The sequence below is a fragment of the Rana temporaria genome, chromosome 1 (genome assembly GCF_905171775.1).
Source record: "Rana temporaria chromosome 1, aRanTem1.1, whole genome shotgun sequence".
In the NCBI taxonomy this organism is placed as follows: Eukaryota; Metazoa; Chordata; class Amphibia; order Anura; family Ranidae; genus Rana; species Rana temporaria.
This window is the reverse complement of record NC_053489.1, coordinates 450,591,789-450,615,583: the sequence shown is the minus strand read 5'-3', so window position 1 is coordinate 450,615,583 and position 23,795 is coordinate 450,591,789. Positions and strand designations below refer to the sequence as shown.

The following is a 23,795-nucleotide window of genomic DNA, read 5'->3' as shown; positions in this document are numbered from 1 at the left end:
ACAGCTCAGCTTGTTATAACTCTCATACTGGCCTGTAGTACCAGTGACACCTACTGGCAACAGTGAGAAATTCACAACTAACCAAGTTCAAGACAGAAACCAAATAAACTATATACAAGCAATCTGAGCTGTTTACAGCTCAGCCAAAAATGTAATTCACATTATAGCCCCATTTCTTTAGGAACAGGGGCTACACAAATTTTCCAAAAGCTTGTGGAAACAAATGAAATGTTCAAAAGACTCATAATGCCTCATAGATTATACGCTGGGGTATTTACTTTCCAAAATGTTTTTTTTTTTTTGGAGCGTTTCCATTGCCATGGTGCTCTAGGACCTTCAAAAGTGTAAGAGGAAGTCTAGAAATTATGGCTCGGATTCTTAAAGCACTTATGCCGATGTATCTACTGATACGCCGCGTAAGTGCAGGGATGCGCTGTCGTATCTATGCGCCTGATTCTGCTATTAAGATACGTCTGGATTTTGGCTTTATACGACCAACGTAAGTTTCTTACACCGTCGTATCTTGGGCGTATATTTAGGCTGGCCGCAAGGGGCGCTTCCATTGATTTACGCGTCAAATATGAAAATGACAGAGCCGATTCACGAACGTACTTGCGCCCGTCGCAGTAGTATACGCCGTTTACATAAGGCGTATGTCCGGCGTAAAGTTATTCCACCTATAGGAGGCGCATCCAATGCAAAGGTATGGACGACGGAACAGCCGTCGGATTTTACGTCGTTTACGTAAGTCGTACGTGAATGGGGCTGGGCGTAGGTTACGTTCACGTCGTAGGCATTGAGCCGTCGTATCTTAGGGAGTATATGCAACGTGATTCTGAGCATGTGCCATTCGTTCGGTCCTTCATTTACATGGGGTCACGGTTAATTTAAATGTATCACACCCACTACCTTCCTACTTTGAATTAGGCGGGCTTACGCCGGCCAATTTAAGTTACGCTGGTGCAACGTGGGGAGCAAGTGCTTTGTGAATACTGCTCTTGCCTCTCAGAGTTACGTTGGCGTAGTGCATATGAGATGCGCTACGCCGGCACAAAGATGCGCCGATCTACGTGAATCTGGCCCAATATGTGTAAATTATGCTCCTAAAACACCTGATGTTGCTCCCTGCATGTTGGGCCTCTGTATATTGGCCAGGCTGTGTGAAAAGTCTCACACATGTGGTAGCAGAATGTGTTTTAGAGTGTAATTTGTGGTATGCATATTCTGTGTGAGAGAAATAACCAATTTTTTTATAATCAAAATTCTCTTTTATTTTTATTTAACATATTCCATACAGCATTTTACATTCTTGTGTTCCATCATTTACTTACTACACAAATAACTTAAACATTTTTATATCCAAAAACTCATTATTCTACCACCCCCCCCCCCCCCCAAAAGAGAGAAAAAAAAATAAAGAGGGAGAAATAACCCATTAATATGACAATTTTGTGTTTAAAAAAAACTCACCATGCCTCTTACTAAATACCTAGGACTGTCTACTTTCTAAAAAGGTGTAATTTGGGGGGTATTTGTACTTTCCTGGCTTGTTAAGGTCTCAAGAAATGAGATAGGCTGTCAGTACATCAGGTGTGATCAATTTTCAATGATTGGCACCATAGCTTGGACATGTACGGTAGGTCTGTACTGATGACCGAACATGTCCGAGCGGACAGGATTCCAACGGGCTGTTTTAAAACAAGTCCAGGAATATTTGTCCGCTCGGGCCTACACACGACCAAACATGTCTGCTGAAACTGGTCCGCGGACCAGTTTCAGCAGACATGTTTGGTCGTGTGTACGGGGCCTAACATATATAAAATATTGAACTCTAGGCCCGTGGATACGGCAGGTAAACATGCATATATGCTTAGGTGGGAAAAGGCCCTAGGCGAGGAGATCTCTGTGGAACACTGGCGGGCGATCTGGTCTCAAGCGGCAAAAAGGTCAATCTGTACTTTATACAAGGAGAACATATATAAAATCCTCTACTTCTGGTACATGACACCTGATGTTCTCCACGCCATTTACCCGACCACTTCGGACCGCTGCTGGCGCTGTCAGCAGGACAGGGGAACGCTTCTCCATGTTTACTGGAGTTGCCCATTGATCGTCCCCTTCTGGACCTCGGTACAGCAATTATTGGACCGACTTCTAGACAGGACGCTCCCCCTGACCCCGAAAGTTTACTTATTAGGTACCCAGATCAGGTAGCTGAGCCACACAGGTGATTTCCCATCCCATTCCCCCCCCCCCCCCCTCCTCCCCTGCCTCCCTCTTTTTCCCCCCTCCCCCCCTTTTTTTTTTCTTTCTCTTTTTCCCTTTCCTCTCTTCTTCTTTTTGCCGTTTCCTATCTTCTCTTCTTCTTCTCTATTCCCGTGAGCCCACGAATGATTCAAGATTGTTCACTAGTACAATGTTGCACTGAAATGTTTATCTAGTACCTTGCACTTAACCGGTTTATGTAGCTAAGGCTCAGTACGAACTATTCGCTACTTTGTGAAGAGGACACATAACTGGTCAGATAGAGCTTTGTAGAATGTCAAATATGTTACTGACCACTTCACTAGATGTTGCTTACGTGTATGGTCCTACATGTATACGTGTATTGAAAACTTCTAAATAAAACTGTTATTGATAAAAATTAGTTATATTTACCCGTATTTATCGGTGTATAACACGCACCCTAACTTTAAGAGGGAAGTTCAAGGATTTTTTTTTTCCACAGCCCCCTGTGCATAACAGGCAGGCACAGTTTACCCTCTATTTTCAGGGTAAAAAAGTGAGTGTTATACGCCAATAAATACAGTATTTACCAGCACACATGATATTTTTTATTTATACATTTTAATACTTTATTTGGTATATGTTTACAGCAGCACTGCACTTTTATTGGTGACATTTCAGTTGCTTTTGGGAACACATGTCAATGCTAGCTGGCTGCTGACAATTATTTGAAGTAGTACACTTGTGGTATCAGTATTGAGTCTTTTCGGTTATAACAAAGCAAAAAATTAATCATTTGCCAGCCAGGCACAAACTAAACAGAGTTTTGACTCTCAAAGGACATGTTCACATTTGGGATTGGGGGGGGCTCTCAGTGAAAAAAAAACACACACTTGAGCCAGTTTTGCTACCCATCCTGAAGTTGCAAGGACAGCGGATCGGGGTGTTCAAATGCTGAAGCTGTGAGGATTTGCTTCATTGTTGCGTTTGGAGGAGGGCACCACCAACAGACACACCTAATTGAAGTCAATAGGGACCCAAACGCAGATCACTTTTCAGAAACGTGGCAATCTTGCCACAAATTTTAATGTAGTCTAAAGCCAGCCATAGACAGTCAGTGTTGATGGGGGAATCCCTTCTGTGGAGCCAATATGTTCTCTTGGTGGGAGGGCATGGGGAGTACCGGCCAGGAGAACACACGATTATTGCTAGCGACAATAGCCATTGGAAATAATCGCATAAAAAACCTGAAATGCTGGTTGTACCCAAGTTGATCGATTAATCAACTTGGGTACAATCAGCCCTCCCATACATTTTTCGAATCTCGGTCGGGTCCCTGGTGAACGAGATTTAATGGCTGGCTTTACCAATGGTGAGCGCTTCCCAGCCACCTTATAACAAACACTGGTTCCAGCTACTTACTTACATATTTTACAGAGTTTATTGCAGTCCTCAGTTAGTTTTCCTGTGTCCCAGTTTAGACCACCTGCAGCAGTTATTCCATTGGCTGGAGCACATATGATGCAAAGGTTCTTGTTATAGGTTCTTTGTGTATAAGCTTTGCATACAATGTACATCTTTAATCTCTAAATTGTATAGTTATACACTTTGTAACATATAGGCCCAGATTCACGTAGAGCGGCGCATAGTTATGCCGGCGTAGCGTATCGAATATACGCTACGCCGACGTATCGCAGAGCGGCGAGCACAGTATTCTCAAATCAAATGCTCCCAACGTTGCGCCGGCGTAACGTAAATTCGTAGGTGTAAGCCGGCCTAATTCAAAGTAGGTGAAAGTGGGCGTGATCCATTTAAATTAAGCGTGACCCCATGCAAATGATGGGCCGAACGAACGGCGCATGCGCCGTCCCGTGGACGCGTCCCAGTGCGCATGCTCAGAATCACGTCGGAAATACTCCCTAAGATACTTCGAATCACTGCCTACGACGTGAATGTAACCTACGCCCAGCCCTATTCACGTACTACTACGTAAATGACGTAAAATACGACGGCTGTTCCCTGGTCCATACCTTAACATGACTTGCACCTGCTTTATGAGGCTTAACTTTACGCCGGACATACGACTTGCGTAAACCGCGTATATAAATGCGCCGGGTGCAAGTACGTTCGTGAATTGGCGTATCTCACTCATTTGCATATTCGAATCGTAAATCAATGGGAGCGCCCCTTGTGGCCAGCGTAAATATGCGCCCACGATACGACGACGTAGGAAACTTACGTTGGTCGTAGGAAGCCCATTTTCAGGCGTATTTAGTTCTGTGGGCACGGCGCACAGATACGACAGCGCACATTGACACTTACGCGGCGTATCTCGAGATACGCCGGCGTAAGTGCTACGTGAATCCAGGCCATACTGTTTATCATGTGAAACAGAGGATTGTTTTTAATCATTCTTCAACAGCAAGCCCTTAATCTATATATTTTTTCATTGGCTAACATAATTTGTGTCTCTTTTATGCAGATGGTTCCTTGTACAAACCAATTATGACAGAGGGACTCCACACCCGCAACATGACAACAGGATGTATGTAATTGCACATCATAACTTGATTCAAGAAAATGGTATACATACCAATTTCTGTTCAAGGTTTAATTTTGGACGACTTTCAATTTTTCTAAATTTGTAAACATTAAAGCGGGAGTTCACTGAAAAAAATTTTTTAACATTAGATTGGGCCTAATTACGGGAAGCAGAATCGGGTGTTTTGTTTAAAATCAATGCAGTACTTACCGTTTTAGAGATAGATGTTCTCCGCCGCTTCCGGGTATGGTCTTCGGGACTGTGCATTCCTATTTGATTGACAGCCTTCCAACGGTCGCTATACGGCGCCTGCGCACCGACGTTCGGCTACTTTCGGAAACTGGTGACGCGCTGTATGCGACGATCGGAAGGCTGTCAATCAAATAGGAACGCCCAGTCCCGCAGCCCATACCCGGAAGCGGCGGGAGAACATCTATCTCAAAAAAGGTAAGTACTGCATTGATTTTAATCAAAACACCCGATTCTGCTTCCCGTAATTAGGCCCAATCTAATGTTAAAAATTGATTTTTGGGTGAACCTCCACTTTAAGTGGACCTAAATTCAAAGAAGTGAAATTTTTTTGTAGGTTAAACCTAACTTTAAAAATTTACAACTCTCAGTGCCAGCAAATTTTTGCTATCTGACTAAGGTACAGTGTTCAGCTCTGACATCTACAGTATGAGCTGGGTTTCAAGATGAAATACTTCTACTGTGCATGAGTGTGGATCTGCTGCTTCTTTATAATTTCTTCATCAGACCACCAGTCATGAGGGGGGTAGCTCATAAATTAATAAAGCAAAGCCTTGCCTCTACCAAGATGGCTGCTTCCACAAAGAGAAAACATGGCAAGGTAAAATTGTACTGGGGTACGGAACAGCTGCACACTGGTTGAACGTAAAAAAAAAATGCCTACACGGGAGATTAAGACCACTGGATGAGGCATGTCCCTGTGTGCCTGCCTAGTGGGGACTGCTGGAAGTCCTAGGGCTACTGCTGTGATCCTGGATATGTTGGTAGGAGTCCCCTAAGGAGTTAATGTAAGGAGCGCTGGCTGTTACAACTTTTTGAATTTGGTGCCACTGGACAGGTTCATTGTCCATGTGCCTCTAATGAGTCTGTGCAACCTCATTCTGATTGTTCTTAGCCCCCATTCACATCTAGGCGTTTTAACGCCTGTAGTGCTACGCCGCTGCCGCCAGAGGGATGAAAACACATGTCCCTCTATGGAGATGGTTCACATCTCCAAGACGGACGCCGGACGCCTGCCGCCTGAAAAAAGGTCCACCTGTCACCCTGCCCAGCCGACATTCACTTCCCAATCACCTTGGAGACAATGAGCTTGTTTTTGTATTTTTATTGAGGGATTTGAATTCGGATAGGGATTTGAATATATGGAATGCCCAGAAGAAACAAACAATTGGTTGATTGCATTTCAATCAGTTGGGACAACTGACACTGACTCAGTCAGGCCCTAGAAATTGCCATTTGCCCCTTTAATGTAGCAAAAATAGTAATAGGAAGTCTTTAGTGCTAGCTGTCCTAAAGTGGACTACTGCTGCCAGCAATCCCTCTTCAGGTCCTGCCAGCCCTCCTGGCTGCAGCTGCCCAACTCCACTGTCTGTTACATTGCAATCCTCACTGGCTCCACACACAGCTCTGACGGTTTCCTCTCAGTCCTCTCTCTGGCATGCCTCTCCAGTACTCCAGATAGCCCATGTCACTCACCAGCCCTCCCGGCTACTCACACTGGTGGTTCCCTCCTTAAGATTTGCCTGGCAGTACTAGCTCCTGCTGTCCTCTCTGGCTCCTCTCTGTGCCTCCTGTCCAGATCCTTCATGCTTTCTTGATGGGATCCCTTCTACACCCAGAGTTACAGGCCCAAGGTCACCCCCCCCAGACTGGGGAACACCATCAAAGGCCCTGACAGCCTAGTACTCCATCCTCAGTTCTTCCACCCAACAACTCCTCTCTAGCTGGGCTGACCCTGGGTATATCAAGGAGGCCTCCCCCTGCCAATCCTTATTGTGGATTGGTCAGAGCTCCATGAGACACTTCGGACAGCTCCACATCTCTTCCCCACCCCTCTTGATCCTACCATTACCCATTTAAGGGAAAGCATGTCTGACCTGCTGTTCATTCAGAGGTATATTCATTCAGGTGAACGGTTTGCACTTCTGGTGGAGGAGACACAGGGCTTTTTTTCAGTGATAACTTGGGGGAACTCAGTTTCACCACCTTTGGCTCAGACCCTTCGGTGCCTGCTCACCACAATCACTTGTAAACACAGAAGTCTGGTTTCTGTGTTTACAAGTGACAGCTCTGCACTCTGTGTGTAACCCCCCTGAACTCTGCACTCTGTATGTAATGCAATCCTGGTATTTAATGCCCTTTTAATACACTTCTACTGTTTGTGAAATCTGAACGGGGTCATGGTTGAGTTCCTGCACCTATTTTCTGAGAAAAAAAGCTCTGAGGTGACACATTTTATTTGAATATATGGTGATTGATCTCAGCACTCCATTCACTATCAAAGGAATTCTGCTTCTTCTGTGGTTCTTCTGCTCTGCTTTGGACTATTACATATATATTTAATTTTGTTTTTTCTATTTTGTTTTTATTTTATTTTATTTATTTATTTTTGAGCGCTGCACTGCTTGTTTACATGTACACTTTTAAGGATATTATTGACCTCAGTGTTTAGCTGCTGCTGTTTTAGTTTTTGTTTTTGCGCTGTCTGTACCTCTTTATTAGGTTGAAAAAAGACACAAGTCCATCAAGTTCAAACATAAGAAATAAAATAATAATATCATACAATCGCATATACCCAATTGTATACCCACAGTTGATCCAGAGGAAGGCAAAAAAAAAAACAGCAAAGCATGCTCCAATTTGCTACAGCAGGGGAAAAAATTCCTTCCTGATCCCCCATGAGGCAATCGGATATTCCCCGGATCAACTTTACCTATAAATGTTAGTACCCAGTTATATTATGTACGTTTAGGAAAGTATCCAGGCCTTTCTTAAAGCACTTTACTGAGCTGGCCAGAACCACCTCTGGAGGGAGTCTGCTCCACATTTTCACAGCTCTTACTGTGAAGAAACCTTTCTGTATTTGGAGGTGAAATCTCTTTCCTCTAGACGTAAAGAGTGCCCCCTTGTCCTCAGTGTTGACCGTAAAGTGAATATATATAATATATCTAAAGTGTGCTTCCATCCCTTAAATTGCATAGAAAAGGGGGGAATAAGGGTGGGACTTTGTGTGAGGCAATGAGGGGTAAATTCATGTGCCTCCATCCCTACTATGTTTAGACAAGGGGGGGAGATTGGTGGGACTTTAAATGAAGCACACTGCTAAAAATTAAAAATGCATTATGTTTATTGATTCCTGATTCCTTTTAATCGCTCCCGATGATTGGGAAAACCCATGAAACGCGTAGAGCTACTCAACGACTGTTACATGCTATCACATTGCAAAATTATGTCTGAGATTCAACTGTTTACTGTAGTCACGGCAATATATGGTTATATGTATTTATCTACTATTCTTATCTGTGTTGGAATATATGTGTATACACATGGACCATTAATTTGTTACCCAATGCTATTATTATTACAGTTATTACCATTATACAATTATGTATCAGGAATCAATAAACATAAGTGCATTTTTAATTTTTAGCAGTGTGCTTCATTTAAAGTCCCACCAATCTCCCCCCCCCCCCCCCCTTGTCTATACATATCACCAATGTTTGCCTCACGGGCAGGGCTTTTTTTCTCAGAAAATAGGTGCAGGAACTCTCCCTTTTGCAGTTACCCCGTCTTCACCACTATCTACCTCTGAGCACCGTTCCTTGGTCCCTCCTCCTACCCACCTCCCAGTACTGCCCCTTTAATGATAACAAGAAAAGCAGTAAAATAGATCCCCTGCAGCCAATAACATTAGACCCCCAGCAACAATAGATCCCCCGGCAACAAAAGATCTCCCCGCAGACAGTATCAATAGACCATCCAGCAGCCAGCTTCAATAGAATTCTCCCTCAACGGTAGATCCCTTCAGGCAACAACTGACTCTCCCAGCAACATAAGACCCACCCCAGCAACGATAGCTGCCCCGTCAGCAAAAATATACCTCCTCCGCAAAAAAATTGACCCTCCCCCTGCAAAAATAGATCCCTTCCAGCAACACTATATCCCCCAGCAGCAATCGATACTGTAGCACAACCCAGCACCCCTTAATATCACATACATTCAGTGCTAGAGGTGGCGGAACTGCGTTCCCTCGCGTTCCCACTGAAAAAAAGCCCTGCTCACGGGTCTTTGTATCAAAGTTTGTCCTTGTTTATAAAGGCTGTGAACAGCTGCACATTCAGACTGCTGGTTACTGGCAAGAGCTGGGCATTGGGTTCACGACTCCTTCCCTCCCAAAACAATTCAGAGACTCCGATGCCGATGCTTGCTGTATAGTGCCGGCTCCTTCAGAGGCAGAGTGATACCAAATGTACTCCGCCTGTGACAGGAAGCACTGCTCTTCTCTTAGTCTATGGACCCTGCATGCTTCTGTCACACTAATGCACGGGAAACCGCGTTCTGGGACAGCAGCCAGCAGCTGTGCCAGTACCATTCACCAGTCACCAGTACCAGCCACCAATACCAGCCACCGGTAGCAGTCACCGGTACCAGCCAAGCAGTATCAGTCACTAGTATCAGCATCAGTACCAGCCAGCAGTACCAGTAACAGCCATCAGTACCAGCCAGCTGTACCAGGACCAGCCAGCTGTACCTGCCAGCAGTACCCGTACTAGCCAGCAGTACTAGCTAGCAGTACCAGTACCAACCAGCAGTACCAGTATCCGCCAGCAGTACCAGTACCAACCAGCAGTACCAGCCAGCGGTACCTGCCAGCAGGCAGTACCTGTCGGCAGTACCAACCAGCAGTACCAGCCAGCAGTACTTGCCATCAGTACCAGTACCCACCAGCAGTACCAGCCAGCAGTACCAGTACCAGCCAGAGGTACCTGCCAGCAGTACCAGCAGGCAGTACCCAACAGCAGTATCAGCCAGCAGTACCAGTACCAGCCCTGGAGGACAGACAGCAGGAGCCACCAGCCATAACCGCCTGGGGGAAAGCAGCAACCAGCTGCAAGAATCCTGAGAAAGAAGTGAAGATCAAGGTCAGTTGAGGTGCAGGTAAACCACTGTGCATCAGTGCGAAAGCAGCCTTAGGCCCCGTACACACGGTTGGACAAAACCAATGAGAATGGTCCGACGGACCGTTTTCATCGGTTCACCTCTGAATTGGTCGTACGGCCTGATATGTGTACACACCGTCAGTCCAAAATCCGATCGGGTGAGAACGCGGTGACGTCAAACACACGACGTGCTGAATAAAACGAAGTTCAATGCTTCCAAGCATGCGTCGACTTGATTCTGAGCAGGCGCGGGTTTTGAACCAATGCTTTTCTGTACTAACCATCGGTTTGGTCCGATGGGGCAGCGGTCCATTGGTTCGGTTTTGAAGCATGTTTTAAAATTTTGGACCGAAGGAAAACAGACCGATAGCCTATACACACGGTCGGTTTGGTCCGATGAAAATGAACTTCGGTCCATTCTCATCGGACCAAACCGACCGTGTGTACAAATATATAAGAGGTCCATACAGTGAACTTGGTGTTGAGTTATTCACTTTACGGTCAACACTGAGGACAAGGGGGCACTCTTTACGTCTAGAGGAAAAGAGATTTCACCTCCAAATACGGAAAGGTTTTTTCACAGTAAGAGCTGTGAAAATGTGGAACAGACTCCCTCCAGAGGTGGTTCTGGCCAGCTCAGTAGATTGCTTTAAGAAAGGCCTGGATTCTTTCCTAAATGTACAGAATATAACTGAGTACTAAGATTTGTAGGTAAAGTTGATCCAGGGTAAATCCGATTGCCTCTCGGGGGATCAGGAAGGAATTTTTTCCCCTGCTGTAGCAAATTGGATCATGCTCTGCTGGGGTTTTTTGCCTTCCTCTGGATCAACTGTGGGAATGGAGTTGGGTGTATAGGATTTTACTGTGTTTTTTAATTTTTGTTTTTTAATTTTTTGTGGTTGAACTGGATGGACTTGTGTCTTTTTTCAACCTGACTAACTATGTAACTATGTAACTATGTAACTATGTGTACAGGGCCTTAGGCTCCTTTTACATGATCGATACGATCAGGTCTGCCTGTCTGTTTTTCAGGTGTACCCAATCGGACCCTCCATTAACCTCTATAGAGTGGCTGATGTAAACAGACTCATGTTTGTTTACACCCGCCTATCTGCAATCCAATCTGCTTAAAAAAACACAAGGGGATCTTTCCCCTTCTGTCTGGGCGGATAGGAGGGCTCTTAGGGTACAGCAGCCTGCATATGCAGAGTGGACACAGACCTGCCATCCGCCCGCTACGCTCATTGTGGGCCACAACCGGTTACCAAGTTGCTAAAGTGGCCCTCGCTCCTCAAAAGGTTGGGCACCCCTGCGTTATACAGTGTATGCAGTATTATTTTTTCTAAAAGTGGGGCTACCTTCTAGCAAAGTGACTAAACTTTAAAAAAGCATTTTTTTTTCCATCACAGGTACTATGCTACCCAGGCATTGAATTCAACAGGGCAAGATAATATTAACAAAGATTCTTTATACGAGGTTGGTTTGATGTTTACATCACAGCATACCTATAGAGTTTTTAAGGAGATTGTTTTTCATGCAGTCTCTTAGATTCTGTACATTTTCAGGTGTTTAGATTAGTTTGTTCAGTGGCGAGGTAGGCCACTCAAGTAGTGTTCCACATTATAAAAAGACTAACAATTGCAGGCTTCTTTGTATTCATTTTTATAGGTTAAAGGGTAAGGCCCCGTACACACGACAGAGTTTCTCGGCAGAATTCACCGAGAAACTCGGTCAAAACCCGGATTCTGCCGAGAAACTCTGTCGTCTGTACAGTTTTGGCTCGATGGAGCCACCGAGGAGCTCGACGAGAAAATAGAGAACATGTTCTCTATTTTCTCGTTGTTCTATGGGAGAAGGCGGCCCGCCGAGCTCCTCGGCAGCTTCATCCCAAAACTCGACGAGGAACTCGACGTGCTTTGCACGTCGAGTTCCTCGGCCGTGTGTACGGGGCCTAAGAGGTGAATGAACTCCTCGTCTCTTCTCTGAACTTAGCTGGTCACATGCCACTCTCCCACCACGCAATATAATGGGCACACTTACAATCTTCACCACACAGCCCTGGCAGCTGTGTAGCATCATAATGCGGGCAGTGGTGAAGAGTGACTGGTCAATGAGGCCAGGTTAACCAATCATCCCTTTCCTCAGGAACCAGGTCCCAAATGAAATAAGGCTCAACAGAGATTCTCATTGTTCAGCACAGTTACACGGTCACACTGGCCAAGCACCACATTGCCATTGAGGATGGTGAATCATATGAGCACAATCATATACAAAGTACACTAGTCAATTTAGTTAAGGTGCCAAGGAGACTGTGGCAGTATAATTTAGGTGAAAATTGGTGCCTGTTCATAGGCTGCTGTAACAAGCTCTTTTTAACACTTCCTGTCAAAGGTTGGTCTACATTCCTCCAACCTGTTCATATTAACCCATTGTGATGGCTGGCCTTACTGACTATTATCAACAGGCAGTAGGCACCAGGGAAGGGACAACATTCAAGGGGAGGTGTCAAAATTAGCATTTTACAGTACCCCACATTTCAGATTACCTTTATGATATTATTCGTTTTCAACAAGGGTACATTGGCCCTGATGGTATCTCTATGACAAAAACTATCACTGTGAGTGATTCCTTACCCTAAGGTGTGTGCAGTAAATTATTGAACTCAGTAGAGGTCTTTCACCTTCTGTATCTTTTAATGGATGCAGACATAAGTAATTCAACTTTCTTCAGATTGTCACCATCTCAAATGTCTCCCCTTATTTTCATTTTAACATGAAAGTTGGTGAGGTCTATCAAAAGGTTGCTGCCCATAAGAACTTCCAGTGGACTCATTTAAACTGCCTTTTTATATATTTTCCCCATATCTACTGTGATGGTTTGGGGGTTTTCGCTCGATGATAGTGCTTCTCAGTGAGTTCAGGCTACTCCAGAACCACTGTTTAAGGGCTTGCTGGCTCACTTTTATTAATAAAACAGAAAAACTTCATACAACAGATCAGTTTCCCATGCAGGAGTTTCCACCATCCACACGAAAAACATAAACAACTCAAGCCTCATGGCTCTCTCTTGTGGCCGCTCAAGCCTGTTGCCTTGATCCTCCATTGGCCCTGATAGTTTTTGTCATAGAGATACCATCAGTGGGCCAGATTCAGGTAGATCCGCGCAATATTTGCGTGGGCAAAGGGCAATGATTTTTGCTCTGCGCCCACGCAAATATTTTGATATGCCCGCGATTCACGGAGCAGTAGCTCCGTAAATTGCGCGGGCGCTATGCTAAATAGCCCGGCGTAAGGGCGCCTAATGTAAATGATCCAGCCGGGGGTGGGAATCATTTAAATTAGGCGCGCTCCCGCGCCGAGCGAACAGCGCATGCTCCGTCGGGAAACTTTCCCGACGTGCATTGCGGCAAATGACGTCGCAAGGACGTCATTTGCTTCTAAGTGAACGTGAATGGCGTCCAGCGCCATTCACCAATCACTTACGTAAACGACGTGAAATTAAAATTTCACGAGCGGGAAGGGCGGTTATACTTTAGCATTGGCTGCCCCTGCTATAGCAGGAGCAACCTTGCGCTAAAGTCGCCGTACGGAAACTCCGTACCTTGCGTGCGCAGGGCCCGCGCAACTTTTGTGAATCGGTGGTAGTATGCAATTTGCATACTATACGCCGATCACAATGGCCGCGCCCCCTAGCGGTCAACGCAAGAATGCAGACTGAGATATGAAGGCATAAGGAGGCTTATGCCTGTGATATCCTAGGCTGCAGTCCGCGTAGCGATGTTCCTGAATCAGGGGCATTCGCTACGCGGGAGCAAAACAGCTATTGCGCCGCGCAACCTATGGTTGCGCGGGCGCAACAGCTTCTTGAATCTGGGCCAGTGTGTGTGATTCCGTACCCTATGGTGTCTGCAGTAAATTATTAAACTATGTTCTTATATAAAATCATTTGTTCCTTATTATGTAGGTTCTGTCAACCCACAAGGTGATAACGTGGTAAGTCTCTACAAATGATATTCTTAATGTCTTGATAAACTTTATGAGCTAAAAATAATGCTAACAATTTACATGTTGAATTGCCGTATCAATATAAGCTATATTACTATGCAGGTTTTCCTTTCCTAGCATCAGGACTGACAGAGATAGCTGGGAATATGACACTGCTCTGAAATTACATATATCCTTACACCCTATGCAACAGACACCTTTATAAATAATAATTATACGAGTGATAATCAATGACTAGTAAGATAAATCAATTACAACAAATATCTTCCTATAAAAACAAAAAGCAGCCATCAAACAGACTTGAAAAGTCCCATTTATATATATACAGTGGGGATCGAAAGTTTGGTCACCCCAGATAAAAATTTGTATTAATCTGCATAACGAAGCCAAGGAAAGATGGAAAAATCTCCAAAAGGCATCAAATTACAGATTAGACAATAATATGTCAAAAAAAAGTTAGGGCCAGTTAGGGTCTCTGAGATACGAAGGTCGTATCTATGCGCCTGATTCATAGAATCAGGTTACGCATAGATCTCCCTAAGATCCGACAGGTGTAAGTGACTTACACCGTCGGATCTTAGGCTGCAATTCTAGGCCGGCCGCTAGGTGGCGATTCCATTACGGCCGGCGTAGAATATGCAAATGACTAGTTACACCGATTCACGAACGTACGCTTTGCCCGTCGCAGTAAATGTACGCCGTTTCCATAGAGCTACGTGGCGTAAAGATAAACATGCACCCTAAGTGGTCTAGCCAATGTTAAGTATTGCCCATAAAACTTGCGGCGGTGTAACGTAAATGCACTACGTTACGCCTCCGCGATTCTACGTGAATCTGGCCCATAGATTTTATTTCCATCATTTACACTTTCAAGATTACAGAAAAAAAAATGGTGTCTGCAAAAGTTTGGGCACCCTGCAGAGTTAATATCTTGTACTGCCCCCTTTGGCAAGTATCACAGTTTGTAAACGCTTTTTGTAGCCAGCCAAGAGACTTTCAATTCTTGTTTGAGGTATCTTTGCCCATTCTTCCTTACAAAAGTCTTCCAGTTCTTTGAGATTTCTGGGCTGTCTGTTACGCACTGCTCTTTTAAGGTCTATCCATAGATTTTCAATTCTGTTGAGGTCAGGAGATTGTGAAGGCCATGGCAAAACCTTCAGTTTACGCCTCTTGATGTAATCCCCCGTGGATTTTGTGGTGTGTTTAGGATCATTATCCATTTGTAGAAGCCATCCTCTCTTTAACTTCAGTTTTTTCACAGATGGCATCAAGTTTCCATCCAAAATTTTCTGAAATTTTATTGAATCCATTTTTCCTTCTACTCGTGAAATGTTCCCTGTGCCACTGGCTGCAATACAACACCAAAGCATGATTGATCCACCCCCATGCTTAACAGTTGGACAGAGGGTCTTTTCATTAAATTCTGTGCCCTTTCTTCTCCAAACGTACCTTTGCTCATTCCAGCCAAAAAGTTCTATTTTAACCTCATCGGTCCACAGAACCTGTTTCCAAAATGCATCAGGCTTGTCTATATGTTCATTTGCAAAGGTAAAATGCTGATTTTTGTGGTGAGGACGTAGAAGAGGTTTTCTTCTGATGACTCTTCCATTAAGACCATATTTGTACAAGTATCTCTTTTTAGTGCAGTTGCAAGATGATAAGAAAGAACACAGAGTACAATGTGTGTGTGTGTGTATTGTCTATTAGGAAGAGTTCATTCTGCATCAATTATTTCATTAGAAGTAATTTACATGTATTGTTGTTTGCTGTTTTTAGGGGAACAGTCCATACTACAATGATGAGTGCAGCTTCTCCAGAAGATTATGTTTCTTTCATTCGGAGTAAAATGGTATATAAGTAGATGCATCGTTAATATTCACACTTCACATTCATCAATAGGGTATATGTTTGTAGCACTACCCCCGAAGGAGGTGCTGGTTTAATTTTGGGCCTGCCGTTACCTTACTGTTCACCACACTCGATCTAGGGGTCGCTCCTGAAGAGTTGTTCAAAAAGAATATCCGCACCAACACTTTGGTTTCTTTTTCTTCAAGAGTTTTATTAAACAGGTTCTCAACAGAGGGGGGAAGAGGGATAGGGAAGATTCAGGTACCTTGCTTTGCAGATCACGGGTACAGTCTTAGATCCAGAGGACAAATCGGTTCCAAGCTGGATTTGGCAACCACCGGATAGCCCCATTCTCACTGACCTAGCAGCCGGTGCGAAGCTCGTTTAAAGTCTCTGCCACAGACTTGATGAGTGTCGTTGAGTCGTTACACAGCCCTCTGCCACAGGATCGTGTAACCACACATACACTTAGCGAAATTTCAAAGAAAATACACAGCTCACGGTACCAGGATCTTTCAGGCCGGCAGCACACTGAAGCAAGTTAGTCCAAGTGCGTCCTTCAATTGAGTCCCCAATTGCTCAGCTTCTTCCCACAGGCAAGACAGCACAAGACCACCCCTGGACCAGTAGGTCCCAGAGACTCCTGGGCCTACTCTCAGTTGCGGAGCCTCGGGCCAGCAGGCCCAGAGACCGGAAAAACACTATCAGAGCATTCCTGAGGCCAGGAGGGCCATCAGGTCAGGATCGGAAGACCCCCTCCAGAACGGTGTCTGTCCCTTAAGTACCCTCTACCAGAACGCACAGTGGTTTGACCACGCCCACTAGGCTGCTTTTGGGAAGAAGGTACCCAATGCAACCAGCCTATTGCATTCCCATCTTTGAATCCCGGTGACAGCGACACCTGCAGGCAAGGGGAACATGCACAACACAGCTGGACTGGAACAGAAGCCCACAATTTGGTATAATCACACAGAAAAAATATTGCGCATACCCAAATAACCAAAATAAGTGCACCAGCTGCGTCTCAAAGATGTCATACAACATCAAACAAACATGGAAGAAAAAAGGAGTCGCGCTACTAAAAAATGTGGAAGGACACCAATAGGTGTCAATTGGATCAATAAAAATTGATCAGTGAAAATGTATGTGATAACATAAAATGATCATAACAGTATTAATACAACATGATTGACCATAGTGCAGTAAAAAGAAATGGAAAAAACGGAGCCAAAAGGCTTGAACACAGTCCCAAAGTGTAGTGATGAAAACAGCAGTAGATCCCAAGGTGCCAGATACATCCGTAACATAGTGATCAGTACAGACAGGAGACCTCCACCCATGGGTAACACTGACTCTTACCGCAAATCAAATTAAAATCAGCATAAACACAGATATCCAGTCTCCACTGCAGGGCCAAATTCAATCCTTCATCTAATAGTGAAGCCTCAATGGTGAATATCCCCACTTAGTGTCAGCCCGATGCAGAGCTCCAAAACATATGAAGAAACCAAGGAGAGCACATAGCGTGATACTGTATAAAGATTTATTTATAAAAAAAACAGCAGATTGCGTACTTACATCAATCCCATTTAAAACGAGCATATAACGAGCATAAAAATCACAGCCGGCCGGCCTGTATGGAAGCGTGCGCCCGGAACATCCGGGTCCTTACACGTGTAACGCGGTGACGTCAGAGCGCCTCCTCCTGACGTTTCGTCTCAACAGGGACTTGTTCACGGGGTAAGGAGACGCTCTGAATCACCCGTAATGTAGCAAAAAGGGGAGGGGCTGACCTCGGGAAGGATCCAATGGTAGCCACACAACCTCCATCTTGATTCCTGGAAACCCGCAGTGAATACCTATATGGATCACTGAACGGAGTAAGGGAAACAAGAAAACATAGAAAACTAAACCACTGCTAGACAGTCTGACTTGGCTTACCTCGGCGCGGCATCTGTATGTAAACAGCCGGCGAAAGTAAAGCCTAAAAAAAACCGAAGCGAGGGAGAATAGCACAACCTCGATTCGACAGTCACAGTCATGCAGTGAAGTTACATAAAGTGGGACATTGTGATCCTTAAAATTATCAAAGATCATTTGTCAGCATTAAAAATAAAAATAAATTAAAAAACAAAGCTAAAAGCTGCGGCTGATTGGATCCTTCCCGGGTCATTAACAATCATATGTCAGCATAGTAGCATAAATACACAATATAAATAATCATCTCACTCAAGCTGGAAAGCCTTATTTGACACAAGAGACATTAATAATACATAATTAACAGTATATAAAACTGCTTCATATTCATCCCTCCTTAGAACTCATAACGGATCTGTGTCACATAAGATTTGATTGATTGTTATGTCTGACTAGAAGGTCTCACCTCTTTTTATTTCTGTTCACATTTTAAGGAGGGATGAATATGAAGCAGTTTTATATACTGTTAATTATGTATTATTAATGTCTCTTGTGTCAAATAAGGCTTTCCAGCTTGAGTGAGATGATTATTTATATTGTGTATTTATGCTACTATGCTGACATATGATTGTTAATGAAGAAGGAAAATCACCACTCAAGGTGGGTCTGCTATAGGGTCATACACAGGTGTAGGATTCCAAGGGTGCTGGCAGTGCACTAGGCAAGCATTAGCGTAAAATGAAGGATGGATGGCCGCACTCCAAACCAAACAGGTTGTCTTTATTTAAACGAACAGCAAAAACATACCAGATCACAGCAACAGAAACAGGAGGATAACCGACGTTTCGCACTGACTTAGTGCTTATTCATGGCTGAATAAGGCTTCTTTCACACTATGGATTGTATGTCCGTTTTATAATATCTGTTACTACTGTTATTACACCTATTAATGGACGTTTATTAACGGATTTAATAACGGATACATACGGATAAATATTTTACCATTCTTCCTTTATTGAAAACGGATAATGTTTATCCGTATATATCCGTATACATCTGTTATATCATTCCTTTCTAACGTCCGTTAATAAAAAACATTTCACCCTTTCTTGAAGTCCAGCTCCAGAAGTCTTTACTGAGCATGCCTAGTAAAATTAACGTCCGTTAACATAACGGACATTTACGGAGACATTTACTAACGTCCGTGCGCCATAGACTTCAATGTTAAAATATAACGGACGTTAATATATCCGTTACTTGCAACGGAAAAAAAATTAGTGCAAGACCCGTCACATATTCCGTAATAACTAACGTCCGTACGTTATAACGGACTATTACGGATCTTTACAGAACATAAAAAAATCCCATAGACTTTAATGATATGTTATAAAGGACGTATAACTTCCATTCTTTAACATTATCTGACGGATTTTAATACGGATTATTAAAACGGATTTATTTTGTAGTGTGAAAAGGGCCTAAGCACTAAGTCAGTGCGAAACGTCGGTTATCCTCCTGTTTCTGTTGCTGTGATCTGGTATGTTTTTGCTGTTCGTTTAAATAAAGACAACCTGTTTGGTTTGGAGTGCGGCCATCCATCCTTCATTTTACGCTAATGATTGTTAATGACCCGGGAAGGATCCAATCAGCCGCAGCTTTTAGCTTTGTTTTTTAATTTATTTTTATTTTTAATGCTGACAAATGATCTTTGATAATTTTGAGGATCACAATGTCCCACTTTATGTAACTTCACTCCATGACTGTGACTGTCGAATCGAGGTTGTGCTATTCTCCCTCGCTTCGTTTTTTTTTTAGGCTTTACTTTCGCCGGCTGTTTACATACAGATGCCGCACCGAGGTAAGCCAAGTCAGACTGTCTAGCAGTGGTTTAGTTTTCTATGTTTTCTTGTTTCCCTTACCCCGTTCAGTGATCCATATAGGTATTTACTGCGGGTTTCCAGGAATCAAGATGGAGGTTGTGTGGCTACCATTGGATCCTTCCCAAGGTCAGCCCCTCCCCTTTTTGCTACATTAAGCGGTGATTCAGAGCGTCTCCTTACCCCGTGAACAAGTCCCTGTTGAGACGAAACGTCGGGAGGAGGCGCTCTGACGTCACCGCGTTACACGTGTAAGGACCCGGATGTTCCGGGCGCACGCTTCCATACAGGCTGTGATTTTTATGCTCGTTATATGCTCGTTTTAAATGGGATTGATGTAAGTACGCAATCTGCTGTTTTTTATAAATAAACCTTTATACAGTATCACGCTATGTGCTCTCCTTGGTTTCTTCATATGTTTTGGAGCTCTGCATCGGGCTGACACTAAGTGGGGATATTCACCATTGAGGCTTCACTATTAGATGAAGGATTGAATTTGGCCCTGCAGTGGAGACTGGATATCTGTCTTTATGCTGATTTTAATTTGATTTGCGGTAAGAGTCAGTGTTACCCGTGGGTGGAGGTCTCCTGTCTGTACTGATCACTACGTTACGGATGTATCTGGCACCTTGGGATCTACTGCTGTTTTCATCACTACACTTTGGGACTGTGTTCAAGCCTTTTGGCTCCGTTTTTTCCATTTCTTTTTACTGCACTATGGTCAATCATGTTGTATTATTACTGTTATGATCATTTTATGTTATCACATACATTTTCACTGATCAATTTTTATTGATCCAATTGACACCTATTGGTGTCCTTCCACATTTTTTAGTAGCGCGACTCCTTTTTTCTTCCAAATTTGGTATAATCCCCTGAGCTAACCTACAGCTCAGGTAACTAAATTTACAAAATAGCGCCTACTCAACAGGAGCAGGGCGCTACATGTTAATATTTGCAAATTACAATATTCTCAGTTAAAACAGTAGCTCTTTTTTGTCATGTATAAGAAAGTAATGTTCCCGAACTAGTAATGTTCACAGGAACTATAGCCTACATGCAGGGTCGGGACAAGAGGTGGGCAGGAGGGTGGTATCATGTGAGGTAGGGGGTGCCACAAGGAGATTGGGGGGAGGGATTTGTGTTGGAAGAGGGAATATGGGGGTGGCAGGGGATATTGTTCTAGAAGGTGAAATTTGGAGGTGGTGCTAAGAGGGGCGATGGGGTGAAGAAGCTTTGTACAATAAGGGGGATTTAGGGGGAATTTGTGCTGAGAGGGAGAAATTTGAAGTAGAGGGATACATTTTTGGGGTAGAGGATTTTTGCTATGAGGGGGTAAATTTTTTTGGGGGGGGCAGCATTTGAGCTGGGGGATTTGGGTGATGGGTGGGGGGCAAGATTTGTGCTGAGAGGGCGATTTTAGCAGGGGGTGGATTTGTACTTGGTAATTTATGCTTAGGGGGTAAGCATTATGCAGATTAGTGCTTAGTGTGTTTGTGGGGGGATTTTTGCTGACATATAATGCTCATACATCTTGGGGGGGGGGGAGTCACAATTTGGCATGTTCGCCCTGGGCTCTAGGTCATGATAGGAAGGAGTTGACCAGATGACCTCATTAGCATAAACCCTGCATCATCTAGCATCAGCTGGTCAACTCATTCCTGTTTCATGAACTAAAGTCTGTCCAGGAAGTAAGGCAGAAGCCATGGAGCAGAGTTTTCAAGCAGCCATTAGGACAGTGAGTGTGTAAAACAAATGGAAAGCTTTTTTATGTTTGCAAAATAAGTATATTAATGCTATATTGGTACATATGGGGGCTGGAAAAAAAAAAGGTGAACTTAGCCTTTAAGCAATGTTTACATGTATCCAGTGTTACAGTTTAAAAGTCATCTATAGGCTGCCACCACTGCTCAGAAAGCTGTTAGAACACAAGTGGCTTATGAAGCCTGCATCCTAGCAAAGAAGGATGACAATCCACAATAGTGACAACATATAATGCTGGGACCAATCAAATTTTACCAAAGCAGAAACATCTACTGCCACCTGCTGTCACAGTGTACCTGATTGGGAACTGCCACACCCTAGAATCATGCTGGCTCTGCACCCACCCCTCATTCTGTTTATACATTGTCCAAATATCAGCATAATGACACTGCAACGGTGGAAAAGACAGGATTTGTAGTTTATTTATTCAGAGATGTCAGAGTTTAAAAGACACGGCTGTACAGACAAAGACCCACACAGCCCTGCCGATTTTAAATTGACAGCGGCTGCTGGAGGTGAGGAACTCCTGCTTGCTGTCACAGGGGAGGCTCAGGGGGTGCAAGGGGCTGGTGCATAGCAACATGTTACACCCTAAATACATGCAACATGTTGCTATAGGTGAACCTATCCTTTAAGGGTAAAAGTACAATTACAATTCAATACAATAAAGGAGGGTTCAAAAGGCCCTGCTCATGACAACTTAAAATCTAAAGAATAATAAAAAAAGCCCAGGGAAGACTTCTTCTTTGGATCACAGTGCTGCATCTTCATGCCTTTTTCCACACCACCATATTTCTGCTGAGGTCTCTGATTAAAGTGTCAGGTCAGAGTTGGCTTTTTAATTAGGGAAATAAGGCCTTAGGCCTTGCGCTCACAGGGGCCTCCCGGCCGCCTAATTTGCCTGACGGAGGAAGGGGAGAGCCCAGCATCGGGAAGAATGATGGCACTGCCTGCGGATGTGCGGGACCAATCTCCTCATGCAAGGACTTTGCATTAAAAACGTAATACTTTTTCCCATTATGGGCATGAGTGGGGCCTCATGTCTAAGTTTTGCCTAAGGCCTCACAAAGCCTAGAGTGTCAGGTAACTTTCACCAAAAAACTAGCTATGCAGATAAGGGACATCTGTAGATAAAAACAAGCTGTGCAGCTTTGACCAATATTGCTATATGTGTAGGCCATTTATGTACCTCATGAACCTGACTAGAAAACTCCCAGGACCTTGCTAAGAGATGCCCAACAGCTACTGCTCACCATCACCATCTAGGACTCCCCTAGTAGCATCAAGTCTCCAAAGGATCTAAAGATGATTACACCTACATGTTTGCCATTGATCTTTCTCCCTATTAGGCTGGGTTCACACTACGGTTTTCCCGTCCGTCAGCCGCATACGATTTCAGTATCGAAAACGTACGGGCCCGGACGGGAAAACGTATAGATAGAGAATGCATTGCAAATCGTATGCACCCAGATGCATCGGGGTGCGTACGATTTGCTGGCAAAACGTTTTTTAAACGTACGCAAAACCGTGTTCAACCACGGTTTTGCGGTCGTTTTTAAAACAGTATGGCAACCGCATACGTTTTCCTTTAACATTAATGTCAATGGAAAACGTACATATGTGCGGTTCCATACGTTCCCGTCCGTTTCAGCCGCATACGTTTTTTCATATAAATCGTATGCGGCTGACGGACGGGAAAACCGTAGTGTGAACCCAGCCTTAGGATTTTTTTTTATTTGCATAGATACCTCATTATGTCCTGACCCAGAACTCTTATCATTTCAATTTCTTAACACTGTTTTAGGTTACTCATTTGCTTTTACTCACATATATTTTTTTAAAGTGTACACCTTTACGATCTTTTATAGGCTTTCTATAGAAGAAGAATCTGATGTGTATGTTCAAGTGATGATTACAGCTGTGCAGTATACTTCTCTGAAAACTCCTACTGCTAAAATGTTCCAGAAAATTTGTATTTATGGTATTAAACAATTTACAAACCTATTGTGTAAATCTCCTGAGGAAGCGAGTGTTGTCTTGCAAAATGCGTTGAGCTCCAATACATAAGCATCTGCTCCCTGTATTACCAGTCATATCATGATTTATGTAGCTACGGATATTTATGTGCCTATACCTGTAATCATGTCCTAAGATTTTAAATGTATGTCAAAGTTCTTTTAGTGTTTGAATAAAATGTTGTACATTTTATATTCATTGTTTGTGCCTCTCAAAGTACCTTGGACATTTCTTCTTTGTATTTAAAAATGATTTCACCACTTCCCCTCTGCTTAAGGGTTCTCTGGGATCTGTAGAGTAATGGGTCCATGAGTCCCATCTTATGACTGCTGCCCTGGACTTCAATTCTCATGTTCCTCAGCATTCTGCATACAAGTCCATAGGTTTTCCTGGCTATAGCTCTCCCCCTGCC

General features: G+C 43.8%; 1 protein-coding gene across 2 annotated transcripts in view; it reads left to right on the top strand.

The window, feature by feature from the left end:
- The window catches only part of LOC120916550 (N-acylethanolamine-hydrolyzing acid amidase-like), a 61,927-nt gene extending 38,346 nt beyond the window's left edge, over positions 1–23,581 (top strand). The window contains exons 7-11 of one of the 2 annotated variants that reach the window (XM_040327598.1): positions 4,709–4,771; positions 11,367–11,433; positions 13,921–13,949; positions 15,738–15,810; positions 23,236–23,581. In XM_040327598.1, coding sequence (XP_040183532.1) covers positions 4,709–4,771; positions 11,367–11,433; positions 13,921–13,949; positions 15,738–15,810; positions 23,236–23,259 — 256 coding nt within the window. In that variant the 3' untranslated portion in view covers positions 23,260–23,581. The remainder of the gene's footprint in view (positions 1–4,708; positions 4,772–11,366; positions 11,434–13,920; positions 13,950–15,737; positions 15,811–23,235) is intronic. The other variant, XM_040327606.1, reaches the window with a different exon arrangement.
- Positions 23,582–23,795: the final 214 nt, after the last annotated feature.